The sequence below is a fragment of the Rhinatrema bivittatum genome, chromosome 4 (genome assembly GCF_901001135.1).
Source record: "Rhinatrema bivittatum chromosome 4, aRhiBiv1.1, whole genome shotgun sequence".
Taxonomy (NCBI): domain Eukaryota; kingdom Metazoa; phylum Chordata; class Amphibia; order Gymnophiona; family Rhinatrematidae; genus Rhinatrema; species Rhinatrema bivittatum.
Genome location: NC_042618.1, coordinates 119,423,903 through 119,448,286, shown reverse-complemented (window position 1 = coordinate 119,448,286; position 24,384 = coordinate 119,423,903). Strand labels below are relative to the sequence as shown.

At 43.9% G+C, this 24,384-nt stretch overlaps 1 protein-coding gene across 15 annotated transcripts in view; it reads right to left on the bottom strand.

Annotated features, from left to right (window-relative positions):
- Positions 1 to 24,384, bottom strand: part of SLC8A3 (solute carrier family 8 member A3) — a 476,729-nt gene that overhangs the window by 53,529 nt on the left and 398,816 nt on the right. For 10 of the 15 annotated variants that reach the window (XM_029598768.1, XM_029598770.1, XM_029598769.1 and 7 more), the window contains one exon: positions 9,816 to 9,833. The exons of the other annotated variants lie outside the window; for them this stretch is intronic. In XM_029598768.1, coding sequence (XP_029454628.1) covers positions 9,816 to 9,833 — 18 coding nt within the window. The remainder of the gene's footprint in view (positions 1 to 9,815; positions 9,834 to 24,384) is intronic. 15 annotated transcript variants of the gene reach the window in all.

Genomic DNA, 24,384 nt, shown 5'->3' with positions numbered 1-24,384 from the left:
GAACCGGTAGATGTAATATATATTGTGGATTTTCAGAAGGCATTTGACAAAGTCCCTCATGAGAGGCTTCTAAGAAAACTAAAAAGTCATGGGATAGAAGGTGATGTCCTTATATGGGTTACAAACTGGTTAAAAGACAAGAAACAGGGAGTATGATTAGATGGTCAATTTTCTCAGTGGAAAAGGGTAAACAGTGGAGCGCCTCAGGGATCTATACTTGGACCGGTGCTTTTCAAAATATTTATAAATGATCTGGAAAGGAATACAAAGATTGAGGTAAGTAGTTAAATCACAAGCGGATTGCGATAAATTGCAGGAGTACCTTTAGAGACTGGAAGATTGGGCATGGGGCACATTTAAAACTAATCGGAGAAAGTTCTTTTTTACTCAACGCACAATTAAACTCTGGAATTTGTTGCCAGAGGATGTGGTTAGTGCAGTTAGCATAGCTGTGTTTAAAAAAGGATTGGATAAGTTCTTGGAGGAGAAGTCCATTACCTGCTTTTAAGTTCACTTAGGGGTAGATTTTAAAAGAAGCGCGATCAGCCTACTTTTGCTTGCGCATCAGACTCAAGCAAAAGTACGCTGGATTTTAGTAGATACGCGCGGAGCCGCGCGTATCCACTAAAATCCTGGATCGGCGCGCGCAAGGCTATCGATTTTGTATAGCTTGCGCGCGCCGAGCCGCGCTGCCTCCCCCCGTTCCCTCCAAGGCCGCTCCGAAATCGGAGCGGCCTTGGAGGGAACTTTCCTTTGCCCTCCCCTCACCTTCCCCTCCCTTCCCCTCCCTAACCCACCCGCCCGGCCCTGTCTAGACCCCCCCCTTACCTTTGTCGGGGGATTTACGCCTCCCGGAGGGAGACGTAAATCCCCGCGCGCCAGCGGGCCTGCTGCGCGCCGGGCCGCGACCTGGGGGCGGGTACGGAGGGCACGGCCACGCCCCCGGGCCGTAGCCACGCCTCGTACCCGCCCCCAAAACGCTGCCGACACGCCCCCGGAACGCCGCGACGACCGGGCCCGCCCCCCGACACGCCCCCCTCCGAGAACCCCGGGACTTACGCGAGTCCCGGGGCTCTGCGCGCGCCGGGAGGCCTATGTAAAATAGGCTTCCCGGCGCGCAGGGCCCTGCTCGCCTAAATCCGCCCGGTTTTGGGCGGATTTAGGCGAGCAGGGCGCTGAAAATCCGCCCCTTAGAGAATAGCCACTGCCATTAGCAATGGTAACATGGAATAGACTTAGTTTTTGGGTACTTGCCAGGTTCTTATGGCCTGGATTGGCCACTGTTGGAAACAGGATGCTGGGCTTGATGGAGCCTTGGTCTGACCCAGTATGGCATTTTCTTATGCTCTTATGTTCTTATGCAAATGGCAGATGAAATTTAATGTGGACAAGAGCAAGGTGTTGCATGTAGGGAAAAATAATCCATGCTGTAGTTACATGGTTAGGTTCCATATTAGGAGTTGCCACCCAGGAAAATGGTATAGGCATCATAATGGATAATACATTGAAATCGTCGGTTCAGTGTGCTGTGGCAGTCAAAAAGCAAACAGAATGTTAGGAATTATTAGAAAGGGAATGGTGAATAAAACAAAAAATGTCATAATGCCTCTGTATCGCTCCATGGTGAGACCACACCTTGAGTACTGTGTACAATTCTGGTTGCCGCATCTCAAAAAAGATATAGTTGTGATGGAGAAGGTACAGAGAAGGGCGACCAAAATGATAAAGGGGATGGAACAGCCCCCCTATGAGGGAAGGCTAAAGAGGTTAGCGCTGTTTACTTTGGAGAAGAGACGGCTGAGGGGGATGTGAAAGAGGTCTTTAAAATAATGAGAGGTCTAGAACAGGTAAATGTGAATCAGTTATTTACTCTTTCAGTTAATAGAAGGACTAGGGGGCACTCCATGAAGTTAGCAAGTAGCACATTTAAAACTAATTGGAGACAACTCTTTTTCACTCAATGCACAATTAAACTCTGGAATTTGTTGTCAGAGGGTTTAACTGGGTTAAAGAAAGGTTTGGATACGTACTTGGAGGAGAAGTCCATTAACTGCTATTAATCTTAGAGAATAGCCACCGCTATTACTTGCATCAGTAGCATGGGATCTGCTTAGTGTTTGGGTACTTGCCTGGTACTTGTGGCCTGGTTTGGCCTCTGTTGGAAACAGGATGCTGGGCTTGATGGACCCTTGGTCTGACCCAGTTTGACAATTTCTTATGTTCTTATGCCATTTGCTCTAATGACTGTGACTGCACTCAGTGGTCTTTCAGCCAACTGTAGCAATGCTAACCCAGTAAATATGCAAAGTTGTCCTTTGGCCCCATGTGGAGGGCCCTGACTGGCTGAAAACAGCTTTGGGTGGGATTTGCTAAGTAGTCTTCTTGTTCTCCCACCAGGTGACATGAGAACTGGGTCTGGGAAGAAAAAAGTTTTCTTTTTTTTGTGAAAAAGACTGGAAGGATAATGGATGGGAACTGGAGCATGGATGGGGGCTGGAGATGTGCTCTGAGGCTGTGGCCAGAATCCAGGGAGCTGCGTGCAGGTAATGGGAAGCAATAGTGATGTGAATCGTTTTTTGACGATTTAAAACAATCGTCAGATATATTTTAAATCGTCAAAAATCGTTAGAGCCGCGATACAATAGCAATTCCCCCGATTTATCGTCAAAAAATCGTAAATCGGGGGAGGGCGGGAAAACCGGCATACCAAAACAACCCTAAAACCCACCCCGACCCTTTAAAACAAATCCCCCACCCTCCCGAACCCCCCAAAATGTTTTAAATTACCTGGGGTCCAGTGAGGGGGGACCCGGCGCGATCTCCCGCTCTCGGGCCACGGCTGCGATAATAGAAATGGCGCCGTGGCCCTTTGCCCTTACCATATGACAGGGCAAAGGTAGCGCCGGTGCCATTTTGGTTCCGGATAATGAGGGCAAAAGTAGCGCCGGCGCCATTTTGAATATTGGCAATACGGCCCGAGTGCATGAGGTTGCTCCCAGACCCCCGCTGGACTTTTGGCAAGTCTTGTGGGGGTCAGGAGGCCCCCCCAAGCTGGCCAAAAGTCCCTGGGGGTCCAGCGGGGGTCCGGGAGCGATCTCCTGCACTCATGACGTCGGGTGACAGGAACCAAAATGGCACCGGCGCTACCTTTGCCCTGTCATATGGTAAGGGCAAAGGGCCACCGGCGCCATTTCTATTAACGCAGCCGTGGCCCAAGAGTGGGAGATCGCGCCGGGACCCCCCCACTGGACCCCAGGTAATTTAAAACATTTTGGGGGGGTTCGGGAGGGTGGGGGATTTGTTTTAAAGGGTCGGGTGGGTTTTAGGGTTGTTTTGGTGTGCCGGTTTTTCCGATTTGACGATTTTTTAACAAAAAAAACCATGACGATCAGATTTCCCTCTTCCCCAGCCAAAATCGATTGTTAAGACGATCGATCACACGATTCACATCCCTAGGAACCAAAGACTAAGCAGAAGAAGTTGCTGCTTGCTCACTGATTTGCTGTCACGCTGCAGTGGTGCCACTGATACCTCTGTTCTCCAGATCTATCCCATGCTGCCCCAGGTAATCTGATGCAGGAGTCAAGTTGTGACCCATGCTCTCAGGTTCTTTCCTGACAGGGGCGAAAGGTAGAATCTTAAAGGTGAATTTTCAAAATGTTATAAGTGTAAAAATTTGCAGATATGCGGATAAATAGCTGCTACTCACGCATTCTGTATTTTATAAAAGTCCAAAGTACATGCGTAATTTCACTTTTGTGCACATATATACATGTGATAAAATGGGGCAAGTCAAGGGACATTCCTGGGCGGAGCCAACAGGTCTGCGCAAAAGTTGCTATTTTAAAAGACATTACCCGCATACTTTCTCCAACTTATGTATTCTTACATGGACAAGATGCGAGCAAAGGCCCAAGCCCGGGAAATTTCCTGACCCCCACTTATTTTATACATCAGGGATCAGATGCTGTGACCACACCTAGGTTTCTTTGCCAGGGCCTTAGTCTAGGCCAAAGCCAGGGCCCAGCCAGACATCAGGGTCTGGTCCAGAGGCCAGGCCCAATGCCTGAATCTTGGGTCGAGGCCAGGTCCCAACACCTGGGCTCAGGGCCTACGCAAGGGCAAGGTCTAGCAGCTGGGTCCTAATGCCTGGTCCGAGGCCCCAGCATCATGCCCATATCTGGCTAGAGCCCAGGCCTCATAGGTACTCTTTGTCTTCTTTCTTCAAATGACAGTGTCTGCTGGTGATGCACCGGAGTAAACGAACTCCGCCACATCCTCCTCAGCAGAGGGCACGTGCCCTCTGCTGAGGAGGATGTGGCGGAGTTCATTTACTCTGGTGTGTCCCCAGCAGGTGCCATCACTTGAAGAAAGCAACTGAATAAAGAAGACAACCTACGAAGCCTGGGCTCCGGCCTCTGGGCCTGACCTGGGCTGAGGCTCTGGCATTGGGACCTGGTCTCTGGGTCAGGTCCTGGCATTGGGCCTTTGTCCAGGCCTAGGCCACGGCCCAGGTGTTGGGACTTGGCCTCTGAACCAGGCCCTGGCATTGGGCCTGGGTCCAGGCCAAGATCCAGATGTTGGGGGCCCAATCCAGAATGCTATAGTCAGTAGTGCAGCTACACTATTATATATAGTTTGGCTGTCTTAAAGTTAGCTGGATAACTTTATCCATCTAACTTTAGGACAGCTCTTTGGCACAAGCAGACTTTGTGAAATAAGTTATCCAGCTAAGGTAACTCCTCCCCAAAATGATCTTGGAAAGCTCCTAATTTATCTGCCTAAAGTTTAGCTGGATAAGTGCCCAAATATTAATTTAGCCAGATAACTAGTGAGGTATCCAGCTAAATGCCTCTGAATATGGACCTTTAAAAGCCTAACGCCTCTTTCACTATGCTTCACTTCTTTTGTGTCTCGCAATCTCAGGATCCTTTTTGGATCCTAAGAAATTTCCTTTCTACTGGAAAGCCTGAGGGCTCCAACCTTGATCACTGGCCACCTTCCCAGGATGGAAGACTGGACATAAGAACATATACCAAAGTGAGCTTATACATTTTGTTATACTCAACTCTTTATAAGACGTCTCCCACTGCGGAGTGTCAGGGAATACTACACACTCCTACTCTCTCTGACATCATTCATTCAGGGCTGTGAAGACTCTGATAGCTCTAGTAAGGGACACGCTGACAGCACCCTTACACCTGAGTTCACCAGACCATGCAGGCCTGGTTGCGGACATTTTAGATCAGTCTGTACTTTCTCAGCAGTAGCCACGCACTGCCTATGTGTGCACTAAAGAAGTTTAGTGGGTCATCTGTTAGGTGTGTCCTTTTGCACAAAAGTTAATTGTTTTGGCGCACACACAGACACACACGCACTAAAAAATGTTTAGTACAAACTTTGGTGCGTAGGCTGACACAGCCAATTATGGCTATAACCCTGAATCAGTTCCAGTATAAACTGGATAACATTTTAGGGAAAAAGATCTCAGTGGGTATAAGAATAAGATTCTGGGGGAAAGCTCTGCTCCAGGGATTTTAAGCCGATTGCCACATTGGCAAGAAGGAATTGTTTCCAATGTTGCAGAACTAGCTCCAGATCCATTGGCTGCTTTCTCCTCAGTATTAATATGTTGAGCGCTGTTAGACAAAGGCTTCCCAAAGTTTTATTCGGCAAGCATGACCCCATTTAACACTTAAATTCACATGGTTCCAGATGCTGATTGAAACAAAATAGCAGACCTCCTTTCTACCTCCTCTCCCTCTCCCCTAGCAGATCTTCACTCATCCTTCCCTCCCTGTCTCCATCTGACCTCCACTCCCCTTCCAGCAGCTGACCTCCGTTCATCCTTTCTCTCCCAGCAGACCTTCACTTCACCTTCCCTCCCTTTCCCAGAAGCTAACCTCCATTCACCCTCTCCTTTTCCTCTGCCAGCAGACCTCCACTCTCCCCTCCCTTCCTATAGACCTTTCACAAATGCTCTCTCTCTCTCGCTCGCTCTGCCAACTTATCTGAAGTGCAGAAGCAGTAATGGCAAAGGCAGTGGTAGCAGTCCTCACAAGGTGTGTGAGTCAGCATGCACTCCCAGGCCACGGGCCTTTGCGTGGGTTTCAAGTCTAACTAACAGGAATGCCATGCAAGAGGAGGGGGCAAAGCTTATAAGCGTGCACTAGCTCACAGACATGTGCTGACTGCAAGTTGTAGGACAGATCAGAGGTCTGCCGGGGGGTGGGGGTGGTCAATGGATACCAAGACAGGGAGGAAGCAGTTCTGTTTCTTGCAATCCCATCTGCTTGTTTTGTGACCCAATTTGGGTTAAAAAGCTACAGTTTGGGAAACACTATGTAAACAATTATAGGAAGAGGTTGGTCTTGATGGACTCTGGTCTTCTTTCAACCTAACCAACTTCGCAGCTAAAAATGTACCTATAAGCATAATGTAATATGTAGTATTGCAGATTAACATAATTTTGAATACAGATAAAATTTATATTTCTAATGGAATTTAGCAATAAGAAAAATCTCTAATTTTGCTCTGTTCCACATATTTGTGTGGCATTGAACCATTAGTATTTTAATAAGACATGTCAAGTGTTTCATCTGATTAATTTCATTGGTCCTCTAATGGCTTCCCCTATGTAAATGATGGTATACTAAAGTTTATCAAAGGATTGCACCAGTATGAGAATCTGTTGATTATTATTACAATATTAATGAGCTAAGGTAGCAGTGAGCTGCAGATGCAACAGTACGGCAGAATGCAATCAGTTATACTTGTCTCAGCTGAATCAAGGTTTGTGAGACTCTGATAAATTTCACCTCAAACCATCAAAATCTTTCTTTGCATCATTCCTTGCGTATCCTTAGAGGACACACATGAGTGACCTGATTAAAAATAAAAAATAAGGCCATACGAAGTCACAACTGACAAGTCAGCTGCCTTGAGATCCCTGAGGAACTCCCAGGACGAGTGCTCAGAATAATTCCAGAGCTTGCTATGAATTTTTGCAGAAGTCCTGGTCCCACAGGAAGCTTCTCAGAAGTCAGCACTCCATGAACGAGGGTAAGAGTGCTGGTGGTAGAGGATGGCGATAAATTGGACATGTTTGTTAGCATTCGATGAGTTTTGCTCAGAGCCGCCAATGAAGTTGCTCTTTGATTAGTAAAGAAGCCTCTCTGTATGAGGAGTATTATGGCTCGCTCCCACTCCCTGTTCTCTCTAGGTGCTGCCACTGCTGCATCCAGGGCGCTCTAAATCGCAACATGACCTACATCAAAAAAGTGAACTTGGGTATGCCATTTAACAACTAGCTTGATCTTTCAACAGAGCAAAGCATTTTATTTATAAGGTGTACTAGCAAGCAAACCACCAAAGCCAGATAATAAATAAATAAATGGCAGAGATACAAACCCACCGCAACAAAGATATAACCAGGTAAAGGGAACGGGTGGTGTAAATAATAATAAATATAAACAGTAAATAAGATTATATGAATGATAAATATGTAATAAATAATAAACAGTAATACAAATAATAATAATAAAATAATCACAATAAAAACAGAGTATTAAACTAATGTTTATTAACAAAGATTACAGTACCTGATAATAATCCGCTTTAAAGTGCCAAAAAGTGTAATATAAAAGTCAGCTAAATAAATAAATAGATACATATATAAAAAATGCATGAGAGAGGTACATATAGGAGAAGTCTTTACATATATAGGAGAAATTTCAGAACAGCTGCCAATTCTAATAGTCCAGAAATCTGCTGGTTAATACAGATTCTTAAAGGGTCCTGTAACACCCCTTATCTCCAAATGTTCGGGCATAGTGTCCTTCTCCATGCTGCATCCAAGGTCCATGTATAGTACTCCCTATACCCTTGAGCTCCTTTTATAAGCCCTATAGCTGGGACTTCCTGGTGTGCTGACTGAGGACATCAAATCCTGTCTAGGTATGCAAGGACTCCCCTGCAACCAGCCAGTGCCTCAGCAACAGGTCCTCCTGCACTAGTCATCAATGCTACCTTGTTACTGTTCCTGCCTTGTGCAGCCTCGCCTAGCCATGCTCCTGCTCTGCCCTGTCTTATTCTCCTTCCTTGCTTTTCAGTCAGCCTTTCCTTAGACTGTTCTTCCGTTGCTGACTTGGACTGCATTCTGACCTTGCTTGATCTTTATCTGCCAGGACATTGACCTTGCAGGTTCTCTGCCAGCCTTAACCTTGACAATGCCTGAATTCTGCCAGCACACACTCCAGCCTGCCTTGGGCCTATCTGTCTCCTCATTCCTTGCAGCCCAAAAGAGAAGTCCATCCAGATGTCAGAACCTGCGGGTTCAACCCGAGAGGGAGGGCGGTTCGCCAAGTAGAAGACCTTGCCTTGTGGCATGTTAGCTGCCGCCTGCTAGGGCCTGGTCCATTTTCGAATGTCCCAGGTTCCGTCAACATGTCAGCGACCCAGGTGCTCAGGTCACCGCAGCGTGATGGGTCCTATAAAAATTTGCATTAACCAGCAGTTTTCTAGAGACTATTGAAATTGGCAGTTGTGAAATGTATTTTGTTAATAAATATTGGTTTAATACTCATTGTTTGTATTGCAATTTATTTTATTTTTGCTATTATTCACACACCCTTATTTTTTGTTTGTATTTTTTATTGTTTACATCATCTGCTCCCTTTTTTTGGATATCCGATAAATAAATATAGAACAAAAAATAAATATCTGCTAAATTAATTTCCAATTTCTTTTATTTTCTTCTTTTTTCTCTATTTTGTCTTTCTTCTATAGGGCCATCATACCTAAAGGAAACTGAGCTTATGCTTTTTTCAGCCACTTTGCCTTACTTTGCATAATCTCCTGTCCTAAATTGTTTTCTTATTTTGCATTAAAAATGTTGATAATATTTAACCGCCGTATGCACTGGTGAACTCACATAGATGATTTTTGCTAGTACGTTGTTTTTTTTCAAAATGTATGTACTTATTTTGCCTTTTTCTTCAAAAGTTTCTGTGCACTTAATCCCAACAGTCAACTGCTATCATCCTGATTCTGACTGAATCTTTCAAACTAAATATTAAGCGGGAATCTTTCAAACTAAATATTAAGCGGGATAACTGATGCTTAACGCCAAATACACAGCTAAGAAGTAGGCAGCCTGGAGAAAATGGTGAAATAGATGTTATGGATATTTTGCACACAGTTTTTGCAGCATAGTGATAAGATTATATATGTGGATATTCTGATTACCTCTTTTTTTGTTTTAAAAATTTTGATCGCAAAGTTGAATGTAAGTCTATAGCATCTTTACCCTGATGAAGAATTTTGGTTTGAAACACTTGGCCAGAGACGGGATGATGGCAGTTGAATCTTGGTATCAAGTCAGTTATTTTGCGGGAAATTCTAAAGAAAAATATAAGTATATACATTTTGAAAAAAAATGTTTGCCAGCAAAAATCAGCTATGTGAGTTCACCAGTGCATGCAGCAGTTACATATTATCGACATTTTTTATGCAAAATAAGAAAACAATTTAGGATAGGCGATTATACAGAAATAAGGCAGATTGGCAGAAAAAAATCTAAGCTCAGTTGCCTTTAGGTACGATGGCCCCATAGAGGAAATAAGAAAAAGAGAAAACAGTACACAAAATTTGAAAAGAATTCAACAGATATCTGTTTTAGTCACAAACAATTCAAGGTATGACATATCCAGTTAATAGCGATTGGCTGTAAGATTTGTAATTGTAGCATCACAGCAGCCTTCAATTGAGTGAACAATGCAAATAAGTCCACAGGGAAATAAGGAAGACTGTCTTACCTTGTGTCAACAGGAGAGCTGTCAGGCCACAAATAAAAAAAAGAAAAAGGAAAGGGGAAAAGTTAAACTTGTGCAGGAAAGCTTTAAAGCAATGCATATTATACAATCAGCGAGCAATGAACCTAGATGAATGAAATGTTAGCTCGGCAGCTGGTGTGAGTTGCATGTACCACAGAAAGCCTGAATAGGAAGCTTGAGAGAACTGGTGCAGAAAGGGCTGTGACCGACATGACTTTCCATTCAATCCTTGTTCCATCCTGCCTACGCCAATGTCTTACAGCAGAAGCAAATGGGGGCTGAATCCTGGCAGCCTCAGAGCTCTTCATCATAAGAAGTGATTTAGCTCATTTCAAACCCTAATTTACCTCTACTGTAAGCAAAGCTGTGTCTGATCTATTTTTCATTATTGTAAATTTTTGGTATAAGAAATGCTAAAATCCCATAACAAAGGCTGTAGAGAAACGTATGTGAATCACCATGCCCATGATCCTAAGGTTCTCACTCTGTTGTAGTTTTAATTTGCCTTTGTCGAGTTCATTTTAGACCAGATTCAATCAAGCATTTTTGTAAGACAGCAGTTATCTGTTAACCATGTCAGCTTTTTGACAGTAGATCTTTGCCAGATTTTCATCTGCAGACTGCAACAATATTTCTGGGGCAAAAAGGCCCTGCACAGATTCGAAGCAATTGTTTTTGTGGTGGTGGAAACACAGGAGATGTCAAGAATAAGCTATTTATACTTCTGGGAGTCTATTTGAACTATTTACATGGCAATATCTGCATGCATATCTGAATTTATTTAAAGAGAAAGTATACTTTGGCCAACTATATTGCCCAGTTTTAATTTTTTTTGGTCTAGAAACTGAAGCAGAGATGTGCGATATTGGCTGTGCAGATTGTCTGAACTGACTGCTTGGGGAAAAGAAAAACAAAACGTTTGAGATTGTTACCACTGATAATAGTTAGATGGTGTGCAGGTCAGGCAATGCCCAAGCTCCCACCCTCGAAGCAATTCAGGGGCTATTTCTTAATATTCCACTTAATGACCTCTCTTGTTCTATGAAACCTCTTCTAAGTAGAAATGAAACCTAACCCAATTCCTAAGGACTGTGTCAGAGATAACTGAAAACCTAACCGGCTATGTTTGAATTCTAGCCGGTTAGGTTCTAAAGTTGTCTGGCCTCGTGTGGCCAGATAACTTGTTACTTAACCAGACATCTTTAAGGATATCTGGCTAAGTAGTGCTGTCAAAAATGAAAACCAATTAAATAAATTCAGCGGGTTCCTTCGGCGCCCCCCTCCCCCATTATCTTGCAAAGGCCCTCTCGGACTGTGATCTCCTCACCCTCCCAACTCCTTAAAATATTAACAAGACCCCCCCCCCCCATCCCCATATGTCATAATTATAAAATCAGGCTGCCCCCTCCCTTCCCTCTCACCTGCAAGTTGTTATCATATCGAGGTGCCCCTACCCCTTCACCCCTTCCTCTAGCCAGGGAGCTAGAGGCTGCACTGGAAGCGGAAGCTTAATGTAAGCTCACATTTCCAAGTGCCGTCTCTCTGAGAGCAAAATGGAGGCACCGGGAGCAGGGTGATGTTATGATATCGAGGAGTTTGGTGGATGCTCAGGGGCAACAGTGATGGCATCTCCTACGGGGAGGAGCCCCGTAGGGAACTGAAGCACCGGGCTAGACTCAGATGCACAAACACAGAGAATATATCTTTTATTATACAGCTATTGTGGTCCACCAGAGGTGGCAGTAGAGAATAGATTAGATAGCAACAGTCTGTGATCCTTGGCATAGGAGACCCGTCCCACAATGGTGGTATAAGGCCCCGATGCAGATGTCCAGTAAGGCACTGTAGGAGAGACAGACTGGCAGATGTTATAACACACTCTCTGGTAGCTGCGTAGATAGATTTCCCAATGAGCAGTAGAGAGAGGATAGGTTTTAACAGTCTGTGATCCTCGGCAGAGGAGACCCGTTCCACAATGTTGGTGTAGGGCCCGATGCAGATGGGCAGCGAGGAGCTGTAGATGGACAGACTGGGAGACGTTGTACTCACTCTCTGTAGCTGATAGGTAGTGTTCCAGCAGGTTGAAGAATTGGTAGCAGGCACCAGGATAGACACACAGGCCCTCGAGGAGCGAGTACCTGTATATAGGATAGGCACCTGGAAATAAGCAAAGCGCCCCCAAGGAGCGGGTACCCAGGTTAGTAGAATCCCAGAGGGTGAAGGTGGCTTCCAGCAGAGTAGAAGCGGCACAGCAGCTTCAGACCGGAGCGAATCCAATCTGTTGCTAACTCAGCGAGAGTCAGCAAATGGGCAACCTTTTGAATACGGAAGCAGTGACGTCACTCAAGGGGGACGCCCCCGAGGTTCGCGCCAACACTGCTATAAGATGTGAGGCGCGCGCGCACCCTAGGAGGCCTCAGGTCAACATGGCGGGACGCTGTGCCAGAGCCGCTCCGGGGAAGCCGGCGGGTGCGGCAAGGAGACGCTACAGACGCCATTCTCCCGAGGCTGGTGGAGAAGGCTGAAATAGAGGTGAGGCATGTCGGGCAAAGCAGTCAGACCGACGGATGCAACAGGTGAAGGGTCCTCTGCTCCCGGATATCTAATTTAAGGCAGTGGTTCTCAACCTTTTTCCCCATCGGGACACACATGGCAGACAATGAACACATGCGTGACACACTGCTCATTACAATCTATGGCAGAAATAATTTTAAAAAAAGGCCCCGTGTTACTTTTATTGTTAAGAATGACACAAAGGATAGATAAAGAGTATTCTCTCTGAACAGAAATATGTAAATAGTAAACCTCCCATACCAAAACAGCACCAACTTCCAGCACTCAAACAGTAACCACCTTACCTAAGAAAAGGCAACAATGAAAATATTACACCAGAACTTAAAACTCCAATACTTCTCCTATTAGGAAAACAGACCAAGCCAGGCCGCTATAGAGCCCTACAGAGAAACTACACGCCAGCAGAATTATCTCACCTCAGTCACATGTGCAGACCCTCACCTAACAAAGATTAAAGAGACCATAAAGCATAACTAGAAACATGCAGTCAGAAATTGAACTGGAAACCACAAGCCAGAGACTCTGTATGCAGTGCAACAAAGGAAAAAGGAAAACATCACCAGTCCTCAAAACAAATCAAGAAATATAAAATCAATAGCAGTAAAACCATACTAATAAAAAGAACAGATTCTTTCAAAACAGCTGATGAATGGAATATCCAATAATTAAAAACTCATAAAAAATTTCTAGACACCAATAAAATATTTCAAAATAGCAGACACAAAGATCCAATAATTAAAAATAATAAGGAAACAAAATGCTTTGCTCTCCATACCTGGGAACATTCGATTTCCAGGTGCCCTGAGATTGTTGTGAATTGGGGGGGGGGGGGGGGGGGTTGCTTGCAACTTTCTCCTCTCAGTCACACACAAGTTCTCTCACACAGATTCTCAATCACACACATATACACATCCTCTCTCTGTCTCTCTCACACAGATTCTCAATCACACACATATACACATCCTCTCTCTCTCTCTCACACAGATTCTCAATCACACACACACATCCCCTCTCTCTCTCACACAGATTCTCCATCACACACATATACACATCCTCTCTCTGTCTCTCTCACACAGATTCTCAATCACACACATATACACATCCTCTCTGTCTCTCACACACAGATTCTCAATCACACACATATACACATCCTCTCTCTGTCTCTCACACACAGATTCTCAATCACACACATATACACATCCTCTCTCTGTCTCTCTCACACAGATTCTCAATCACACACATATACACATCCTCTCTCTGTCTCTCTCACACAGATTCTCAATCACACACATATACACATCCTCTCTCTGTCTCTCACACAGAGATTCTCAATCACACACATATACACATCCTCTCTCTCTCTCTCACACAGATTCTCAATCACACACATATACACATCCTCTCTCTCTCTTTCTCTTATACATACAGGCTCTTAATTATACATACACAGGCCACCCAAACCCAGCTCTGCCCCTCTATAATCCAGCCGGTCTTCAGCGTTTACTGCGAGATGCGTGCATGGCCACGGCCCTTTGAAAATACATTCGGCCTGACCACACGCGTATCTCCCAGTTTTAACACGTGCCAGCTTTTTAAAATTAAGCCGATAGTTTCTTCCCACGCGTGTGGCCATGGCACACCACTTCCTCTTCCGGGCTGCAGAGGCGGGAAGAAGAGACCATGCTGTGAGTGCCGCTGAATCCAGCTCTGCTGCCACGTTCTGCCCGGGCTATCAACATTTTAAGCCCGGGCAGAGGAATTGTTCCCATTTCGCTGGGGCAGAGGGAACAGCTGGGCCAGCGGGGGAACCAGAAAGTGTGGCAACAAAACTGCGTGTGACTGGCGACAAACTGATGTGTTACGACACACCAGCTGAGAACAGCTGATTTAAGGTATCGGGAGAGATCAGGAGGAAGAGGATGGGGCTCCGCGATATGGAAAACGGAAAACTCTTGCAGGTGGGTAGGTGGGTGGGAGGGGGCAGCCTGATTTTATAATTTACGATACACCAGGATGGGGAGGGTCTTGGTAATATTTTAGGGAGTTGGGGGGTGAGGAGGGCACGGCCCGACAGGACCTTTACAAGATATTGTAGGGGGAGGGAGAGGATGGCCCGTTGTATTTATTGGGTTTTCATTTTTGACAGTGCTACCTAGCTAGATATCTTTAAAGATATCCAGTTAAGTAGCACGTTACCCAGCCATAACAGTCTGCATTGGTGTGGCTCAAGGCAATCTGCTGCCTGAGGCGAGGGACGAGATGGCACCCCCCTTGCCCCGATCCCTCTCGCTCTGCCCCCTCTCCCTCTCCCTGCCCCGCTCCCCATCCCTCTTCCCTTTAGCCACCACCAGCCTGGCCTCCACGCCGCCAGCCTGGCCTCCAGCGGCGTCCCGCAGCAGCATCCCTCCTCTTTTCTGCCGCCGCCGGCCTAGGTCGGCAGCCACAGCAGTGGTAGAAAGGGTGAGGCAGACGTTACAGTGGCGGTCTGAGAGGGGCCACCTCACCCTGCCTGATTATACAGCCGCCCCTGGTCTGGATAACTTTAGACCTGCTCAGAAGCAAATATACCAAATATACCCGATATTAGCAAGATAACTCAACCCATCCCCAGAACATCCTTTTTATCCAGTTAAATTATAGTCAGATAACTACTTATCCGGCTATAATTTAGTCAGATAAGTGGCTTAATATGCCGTATTTGCCATTTAGACAAATAACCTGTGAATTATCTGTCTAAATGGCTTTTGAATATTGACATCTAAATTAATACGGGATTGAAAATGTTCAAGATGCACTGCATTGAAGACAAAATGCAGGCAGCACAGTATGGCCGAAACGGCCGGCCGTATGTTTAGAATGTGAAGTAAGGTGTAACGGTTTTTATTATTTTTAGTCAAACAAAAACAAACAACAAGCCAGAGGTGAGTTGGTTCTGCACCCATAGAATGTGAAGTAAATTGCACACACCATATGTATACAGGTAAGTAAACATGCACTAGAACTTTTATTAGCCAGAGGTAAGTTATTGCCAATGTCTTATTGTTAATCCCCAGCTGGATCCATTACCCGCTCGTCCTCAAACAGCCTAGTGACACTGTTCTTGGAAATACAGCAGACTCTCTCTCCTTCTAGCTACATTATTGTGGCTAAACAAATTAGCCAACATATGCACCTGGGGCACAGAGTTACGGGAAAGGGATGAGCCCTGACAAGCACAGCCTGTGGCTGAGAACAGAGAGCAGCAGGTGACAGCACAGATATAGACAGGAAGCTAGCTTTAGATTAGGAGTGGGTGGTCTTTAGCAAGTTAGAGACTTGTTTAATGGTATATGAGAAGTATGGTAGGATGCTGGGAACCCCCACAGTTTATTTTCCAAGGATTGGATGTCGGCATCATTTGAAGCTATGAAACATTTTGGGGTAGATTTTAAAAGGTTGCGAGCGAGCGTCTATGTGCGCACGCTACCCAGCGTGCGAACTTGGACGCCCAACTTTATAACATGCGTGCGCAGGTGGGCACATGGTATAAGATCGGGGGTCCACACGCGCAACGGGGTGCACAACTGTGCAACTTGTGTGTGCCGACGCCCACGGCTTTCCCCAGTTCCCTCTCAGGCTGCTCCGATTTATGCGCATAGGCTTTTTAAAATCTACCCCTTTTTGTGTTTCATTTGAGACAAGTTTGAAGCAGATTTCCAGAAGTGAAAAGCTAAAATTTTAGTAAATTAAAGCACTATTCAATGTTCTATAGTAATGATGTCCTTTGAAGAGCACTGACACAGAATACAAGTGTAAAATAAATCTGGAGTAGGCTGTGCCATCTTCAAGGACTATAATCACTCAGCACTAAACTTAATGGATACCATAAACTAGAATTGGAAGACAAATATGTCATAGAGGCAGTGCATCTGAAACATGGAGTTAGAACAGGGTAAACATCATCTACCTAAGTAAGAATGGTGGCACTTTTTTTTTATTGCTGAAGTGCATTCTAATTTAATGACTAGGACAGCCTCACAAGTAGGGCAGACTCTTTCATTCCTTCATGGCACTTTAAAATGGACTGTCAAAACCATGTGTTAAGCCATCCTGTATACAGTCATCCTTTCAGAACAATATGTAGCATCAAACATTCCTCCCTGCCTAGCAATGTAGCTGCTCATGGTCTAAGTAAAATCTTTCAGAAAACTTAAAGGAATCCATTCCTGAGAGAGCCTTGAGGGGTGGGAAGAAGTAAACATGTTGTTTAGTTTTTCATTTCATTTTTGGGAGGGGGTCCCCCATGAATTTTGTTGTGTTTAATGTTTATTTCATTTATTTTGTTTAAAAAAAGAATGAAATAAATATTAAAATAAAAAAAAAATTGGGAAAAAAATCAAAAGGGCCTTCTGAGGCCACCCGTCCCCATCACCCATCCCTCCCAACCAAAAAAAAAAAAAAATACCAGGAACAGGATTCTCCCCAGCCCCCACTTACCAGGTGAGGGGGGGGGGGGGGGGGGAAATCAGACTAAGAGACCTGGATCCAGGCTGAAGCCTTAGCCTTATATAGGCCTATGCTGTGGTAGGTTGCTGTGACTTTGGTCTAGGCCCTAAGCAAAGCCCAGGCTTTGAGGCCTGATCCTGATGCCAGGGCCCAGTCCAGAGACTGTGTACTGATGCCTGGGCCTTAGCACAAACCCAAGTCTCTGGACTGAGCCCCAGTGTTGGGCCGGGCCCTGGCCTAGACCAAGACCCTCATCGGGATCTGATCTCCCATCTGGACCCCAGTGTTGGGCCTGGGCCCGGTCACTAGTCTATGTCAAAGTCCAGGCATCGGGACTCTGTCTCCAGACCAGGCTCCAGTATCAGGCCTGGGCCATGACACTGGATCCCCAATGAAGCAGATAAGTTTGGACAATCTTGGGGGTCTTGGCCAAGGCCCCAGTGTCAGCCGAGACCCTGGCGTTGTGCTCAGGCCTAGGCCAAGGGTCCTACGTCAGGCAACAGCCTACGCCTAATCCGTGGCGTTGCACTCAAGCATAGGACGAGACTCCTGCTTTGAGCCTCAGCTTGCTCCCTAGGTAAGACGCCGGCTTCCTTCCTAGTGGTAGGGCCAACGGATCACTTTTTTTGTTTTCAAAATGAAACGTGAAAACAAAATTTTGTCGGATTTTTAATCTTTTCACTGAGAACGAAATGAAAAAAAATAGGAAATTCTGTCTCATATCCTATTTTGTTTCTCCTGAATGCTCATTCCTAGTTTCTGTGTAGGGCAGAAGGATAAGGGCAGCATAATAAAAGCTGAAAATGATCAGACCTGTAAGTACCATGCTAGGTTGAAAATGTATCAAATGTCAGGGCCTGCATCCTTTCCTTGATTCAGGGATCAACCTACAAGAACGTTGTATTTAGCATATTGGAGATAAAACATAGTTAACATAACATTTTAACTGGCTAGTACTAAGTGTGGGAGTTTAGAGGAAGTTACTTATATAACCCACTGTAAAATTTCAAAAACTCTGAGTTCTGGCATCTTGCTATGGTGTTCTGCAGTTCTCCTAAGATATCTTACTAAAACACATTTTTCTCTGTTGCTGACTGTCATAACACATCGTTTGCCTATATTGCTTGTAAAATTGAATGGTCTTAGTGAGCAAAGTACAGCGTTTTTGTTCCCCTTCTTCCTGAATGATCCTGATTTAGCGCTCTATCTTGGATGTCATATGTTCATGTAAGGAAGAAAGGCAGAATAAATGAACTAATAGTTTGCTTCCTAATTCATTAATATTTTATTTGTAGGAAAGAATGACTAGAGACTGCTTGCAATATAAGGCAAAATGTTATAGCAATTGTCAAGATCAGGAACAGTGATTTCAACATATCTTCTCATATAAAGAAGATATTCATGAATTAGAAGCAGTATATATTTCTTAATTTATTGTCTGCCCATGTACTTTGCCAAGGGGTAGATATATGAGTTTGCTGCAGTGCCAAAATTGCTTTATATTTATCTGTGAAAATATACCAAAGCATTCGATGGGAAAAAATAGTGCAAAACTGGAACAAATTTTGCCCTGGAGCAAAACTTTGCTCAACATGTCTCTTGGCCTGGTTTTGAAACTTGCTCAACAACAGAAGAACTTCCCTCATATATCTGTCCCTGTGTGGATGGGACTAGTTAGTTGTTACTACTGGGAAATCAAAACAAAATTTGATGATTCTACATTTGGAAGCAGTTTATCCTTTCCGCAAATCAGATCCCAGGAGAATCACAACACTATGGTATATAAACATTTATGTCTGTAAGTCCTTGCCCTCCATTGCCTTCATTTTAGAGGTTTATACACATTTTCGGACAGGAGAGGACTTAGAGATTAACAGAAGCCTTGCTATGAGAATCTTGAGGTGCAGTTAATCCAGGATCATTCCGAGTAATGCAGATGAGCTTTATTGGATCACATTTTGTAATTTTTTAATACTTAGAAATAGCATTATAGTTGTTTGGTGGGATGGAGCTGCTGATACTGCCTCTTAAGCTCTATTTATGCTTCTTTTGTCAGCCATATTTGAAGTTGCCAATCTCTTTGGGTAAATTTTCAAAACATTTACGTATGGAAAATTAGCATATACATGCGTTAAGTAGCTTGTACTCGTGAACCCGCTATTTTATAAACATCAAAAATACACCTATTTTTTGTTTCATGTTCACAAAACTGGGGCGGTTTGGGGTGCTCCAAGGCAGGTCCAACAGATGTGCATGTAAGTTGGTATTTTATAAGAGACTTACAATGTACACATTTGTCCAACTTATTTGTGGAACGTTACACCTGCTAATTATCTTGTACAATTGATATCTGATTCATCTGTTGTTTACTATTGGTTGGATGGGAGGTCTTGGTGAACTGGGGTGAGTTCAGAGTGAAGAACTAGAAGGTTCTCGATGACCTGGGTGAGGACTGAGTGCACCGGCTGAGGTTCTGGCAAACTGGCAATTTCAATTACATGCTCATGTTTTAAAATATCCCAACTTCCAAGCATAAATAGGGTTTTAAGTGAACAAGTCAAATTTTTTTTGTGTAAAATATGCACACATATGTTTTTAAAATAGATAGGAAAAGTACATACTTTCAATGTAATACAGATATTCATGCGTAAGGAAACATAGGCGCGTACGTTAGGGGGTAGATATATGCAAATTTTATAATATGCATGTACTTGATACATGCAGATAATAAAATACTGTAGTAGATCTCCACATAGCCATATATGCACGTATATAGGGTAGCATGGAGTTGTTTGAAAGTTACCTTCCCTGCTTGCAGAGTTGGCAGATCTAGAATGTGGTTAGCCCCATCATTCCCTTTAAGCTGTACATATGGTTAGGTTCTATTATAGCTACTGCAAGCAGTGAGGAACTTGGATTTTTTCCTATTTATGTGAACTCTGCACGTATACAAACATTGGTGCCAGTTCCACAGGTACCATATGTGCTTGAGCACTCTCAGTCTCAGATCTGAATTTCATCTCTTCCAACTCCTAGACCTATGTGGCCGCTGAAGAAGTGACATTGGAGGCATATCTGATACTGGGGATGATCAAGCACCCATTGATTTGGTATCTATGTACACAAGAAGACCCAATGCCTAATTGAAGACCTCAGGGAACCACAGACCAAAATTGTTTAGTGATTTATATGTCACGGACACTACATTACCAGTAAGCCCTCGGTAATTCATAGGTAAGCTAGTGCAGTACAGGTTAGTGAATAATGGGAGGCATCATTCTGTCCAGTTCCTCCCCTTTCAGGGTGCTGGAATAGCCAGTCCCTTTGAGAGGTTTTATAGTAGCTCTCTCCTGACAGCTCTGGGGGCAGTGTGAATTGATTTTCAAGTTAGTGGAGGTGTTTTGGAGCCTTTGCCTAAGTTTTGATTTTTTGGGCCTTCTTAGGACTCCACAAACCCTGCTGGAAGTCCATGAGTTAGGTCAGGGATAAGCACTGCCTATCCACTCCCTGGTGGATAAGGTCTGGATCTTGTGATAATTTGGGCTTTTTGAAGATTTTAAGTGGTAGGAAGCCTAGTAAGACTGTGCGCACCATCTAGACTCAGGGAATAGGGAACCTGGTTTCTGGGGCTGCATAGGTTAAGCAAGATCTGCCCCTCTGTAAGCAATATATAGACAATACATATCTCTAAAGTCCTTGCTGCTCAGCATCAGTTTATACTGAGTTAAGCTCTTCATCCTTGGTAAACTTATATCAGAGACCTTGACTTGCTTAGGGTACATTAATAAATGTAACTAGCTAACTAACTCCATACCTTTAATAGATTACCTTCTGTTTCACTCTGAAGCAGTCTCTGAGGAAGCAGTCTCTGCCGAAGGGAGCAAGCTTTCTTGGCCCCAGTCACTTGCTGGACTAAGGCTGGTCTGAGCCTTTGGAGAAGAAAAAGACGTGTTCAAGACGAACAGCCAGTTAACAGCAGGGCCTTTTACATGTGAAGGACATCAGAGCCCATCTGCTTTATCGCAGGGAGGAGCGGGGGGCGTGGGCTCAGGCATCATTTTTAGGTGTTAATTGTTCTTCTTTTGCTGGCCTCCTTGAGCCCTCTCCTGGCTACTTTTAACAGGCAAAGCATGAATATGAAAGAAGCTCATGCATACTCAAGCAGCAGGAAAAACAGGGTGGTTTATTCATTTCAGACAGCTGGCCTCTCTTTCTTATCAGGGAAGTTTCACTGCTCCAGCTGCATGGCAAGCCCATACTAAGATATGATATCGGTCCTGCAACCTCTTGACCTGCGAGCTATCTTGCGGTGTTAGTGCTTTGTTTTGAGCTGACCTGTCTGATAAATTGCTCTTTGAATAGGCTATTTTTCATCTCCAGGTAGATTTGGGTTGTTTTGGCTTCTGTAACATACTCTTGCCCTGGGCAGTCTTAGCTCATTTTGTGGAAAAAAGCTATAGCCCTTAGTTAAACAGGCAGATCAGATAACCTGAGCATGTATTGTCATTCTGGTCAAAAGTTCCTCATCTTGTTTTCCTGTTGAAACATACATGTCAGCATCCATCTTACGAAGTTGGTGTCCCTCTTGTGGGATCAGTATTCATATGTGGTTGCATACAGTGGTAAACATTTCTGATATCTCTACACCTCTACATCCTCATTGAGAACAGAGGAAGGTGGTGACCCAGTGCCAGGACCTTCCAGTGTTTATTTTGGTTTTGGGAAAGAAGAATTTTGTTAAAAGATCTGGGAGGAAGGCTTGGCTTCCCCTCTTCCTACCCATTCTAAGGATGTCTGGAGGTGCTTGGATCCTTCCCATCAGGGATCCCAAGATAAAGAAAACTAGAAGATTGGCTAACTATAAGAAAAGAGACAATTAAGAGCATTGAGGACACCCATCTGGAGTCTTCACACCCTGGGGAGAGAGAGAGTTTGAACTCTCTGTGCAGAGACAGAAAACGTTTTGTGTAATCAGTTTGGAGGCATTTTCTTGCCCATCCAAAGGATATTTTACCCAACTGGGGATGCCACTTATCCAAGACCTGGTGGGTAGATGGTTCCCTTGCCCTGGTAAAGGAAACCCTTGCAGAGATAGAGGGAGTCTGTGAACAAAGAGAAATTTGTGGTATTGAGGATTAAGTTTATTGTGCCATACTTCATCAGAGTTTTCAACAGTAAAGACTTTAGTTTTGGACACTAAGTGCCTCTAGTATTTTATTTGGCACACAGAGCAATCATAGTGAAAGAAAACTACCCCTCTCCCAGGTACAAGAACAAAGGTACAAAGGGTCATCCCTGGTACTCTGGGCCCTGAAAGAGTAAATCTTCTCCCTCCTCACCAACAAAGGATCCAGGCCCTGGGGGTAAAAGACTGTGTACGAGCTAGCCTGGTGAGGTTCCATCCCTAATGAGACAACAAATTCTTTAATGACCCCAGAGGATTGCAGCCTGCCTCCCGGGATGGGGATATATATATATATATATATATATATATATATATATATATATATATATATATATATATATATATATATATATATATATATATATATATATATATATATATATATCTGTGGTGCTCTGGTGGCTTCTCAGAATTGGGTGGCCTGGACAATACATACAGTCCTTGCAGAGACGGGGGGGGGGGGGGGGGGGGGGGGGGGGGGGGGGAAGGAAAAGCCTTGGCCAGTACACAGATTGTGAAAAGCTGCAGAGAATTCTGGAAGGAAAAGCCTCTATGAGGTCGTCATAGCAACTAAAAGTTTTCCACAGATGCTAGAATAAGAGCATGAAGGGAACCACAAAGCAACTTTATTATATAAATGCTCTTAAATCATTATGTTGCTTTTCCAATTATTTGACTCGAGATACTAAAGCTCTAATGGAAATCTCAGGCTATTTGTTTATACTATGACAATTGCTGTTATTATTATTATTATTATGACTACTGTGGTTTCAGTGTTCACAATTAATCTAATACTGTTCTAAATCATAAAAAGTGAATTTATTTATTTCGAAGGAGGTTAAAAAAGGCTTACGCTGAAAAGGTTCGGCTGTACAAGGAACCTTCCGATTATTTTCCATAGGCACAAAATTAAACAAGGTTAGGTGGTCAATTTTTTAAAAATGCCCAGCATTTCACTTAAGTGCTTAAACAAGTTTTCAGCTACAAATTCTCAGCATTGAGAACATGGAGGTAAAGTACAAGTGAAGCTAATGCTGGAATTATGGTGCAGATTAAAAGTGGAAATTCTACCATCAGGTCTCAAATATATAAGCGATGTGGCCAAATACTTGCAATCAAGTGTTTATGGAGATAATACTGCACCTTATCTCCTGAAGAGTTGTATTTTATGCCCCTGAGGAAGCCCTGGAGGGGTAAAACTAGGTCCCTTGTTGAGATCTTTGAGCAAACTATATTAATTATTGATGGGACAAGTTGAATATCTAAGCAATATATACTATAGGCATCTCGAAAATGTCAAGGAGTTTACAAACATTAAAAATAAGTTACACCACTGGCCCAAGTGTGAATCTCCAGCTGATGTATATTATTAGAAGTGATATAGAATTCACATAGATATATATTTAGAAAAAAAACATATATGGAGATTTTAGAGTGTTTTTTGAGGGTGCACAATGATTACATTTCTTTAGTCAAGATAAATCGTGACTAGCAGCTGTGATTTCAGCAGCATTGAACACATCTATTTTTCATATATTTTGAAAAATAGGGACAAATATTTTGAAGATTAGTAACTGAGTTGAGGGTCTCCTTATTTTGTATTTAGGATTATTGTGTGTTGGTTGCCCATATTATTACCATCACCGTACACTGCAGTAGCTTTCTGAATATATCCCAGAGCATGAGTATTTGTAGAAGGTCTCTTGTCGCAGCTAGGCGCCTTTGGTCGGCTCTGAAAATCCGGACAATTTCCAGATATTTCAGCCCTCTAGCTGGCTTCCATACAATGCCTTTAAATTCTGTACTGTCTGGAGAAAATCCGGACGGTTGGCAACCCTAGCGACGGCGTGTGTGCCCACAGAGAGGGCTCTGAGTGCCCCCTCTGGCACGCGTACCACTGATATAGAGTAAAGGAAAGCTAGAATTCACAGAAGAGAAAACAAAGACAATGTAACAAAAGATAGACAGGTTGTACCATATTATAAAATAAAATTTACTCTGCACAGAAAACCGCACATGCTTTACTTTTGTGTGCAACAGTGAACTTCATCTAAAACACAGAATAGAAAGTACACTTAGGCAAAGAACAAAAATGGAAGCAGTAAGGTTCAAATGTTGGTGCACACAAAAAGAGAACCATAACACAATATCTGCCCCTCCAGGAGTAAGACAGTTACCTTAGGTAAAAGCAAACTTGCAATCACACACACACACACACAAATTGCCATGTGGGGCACGGAGGTAAATAGTTACACAAGATTTGCCAGAGTTGGCCTCTTAAACTCTCATATCCTTTCAGACCCTCCA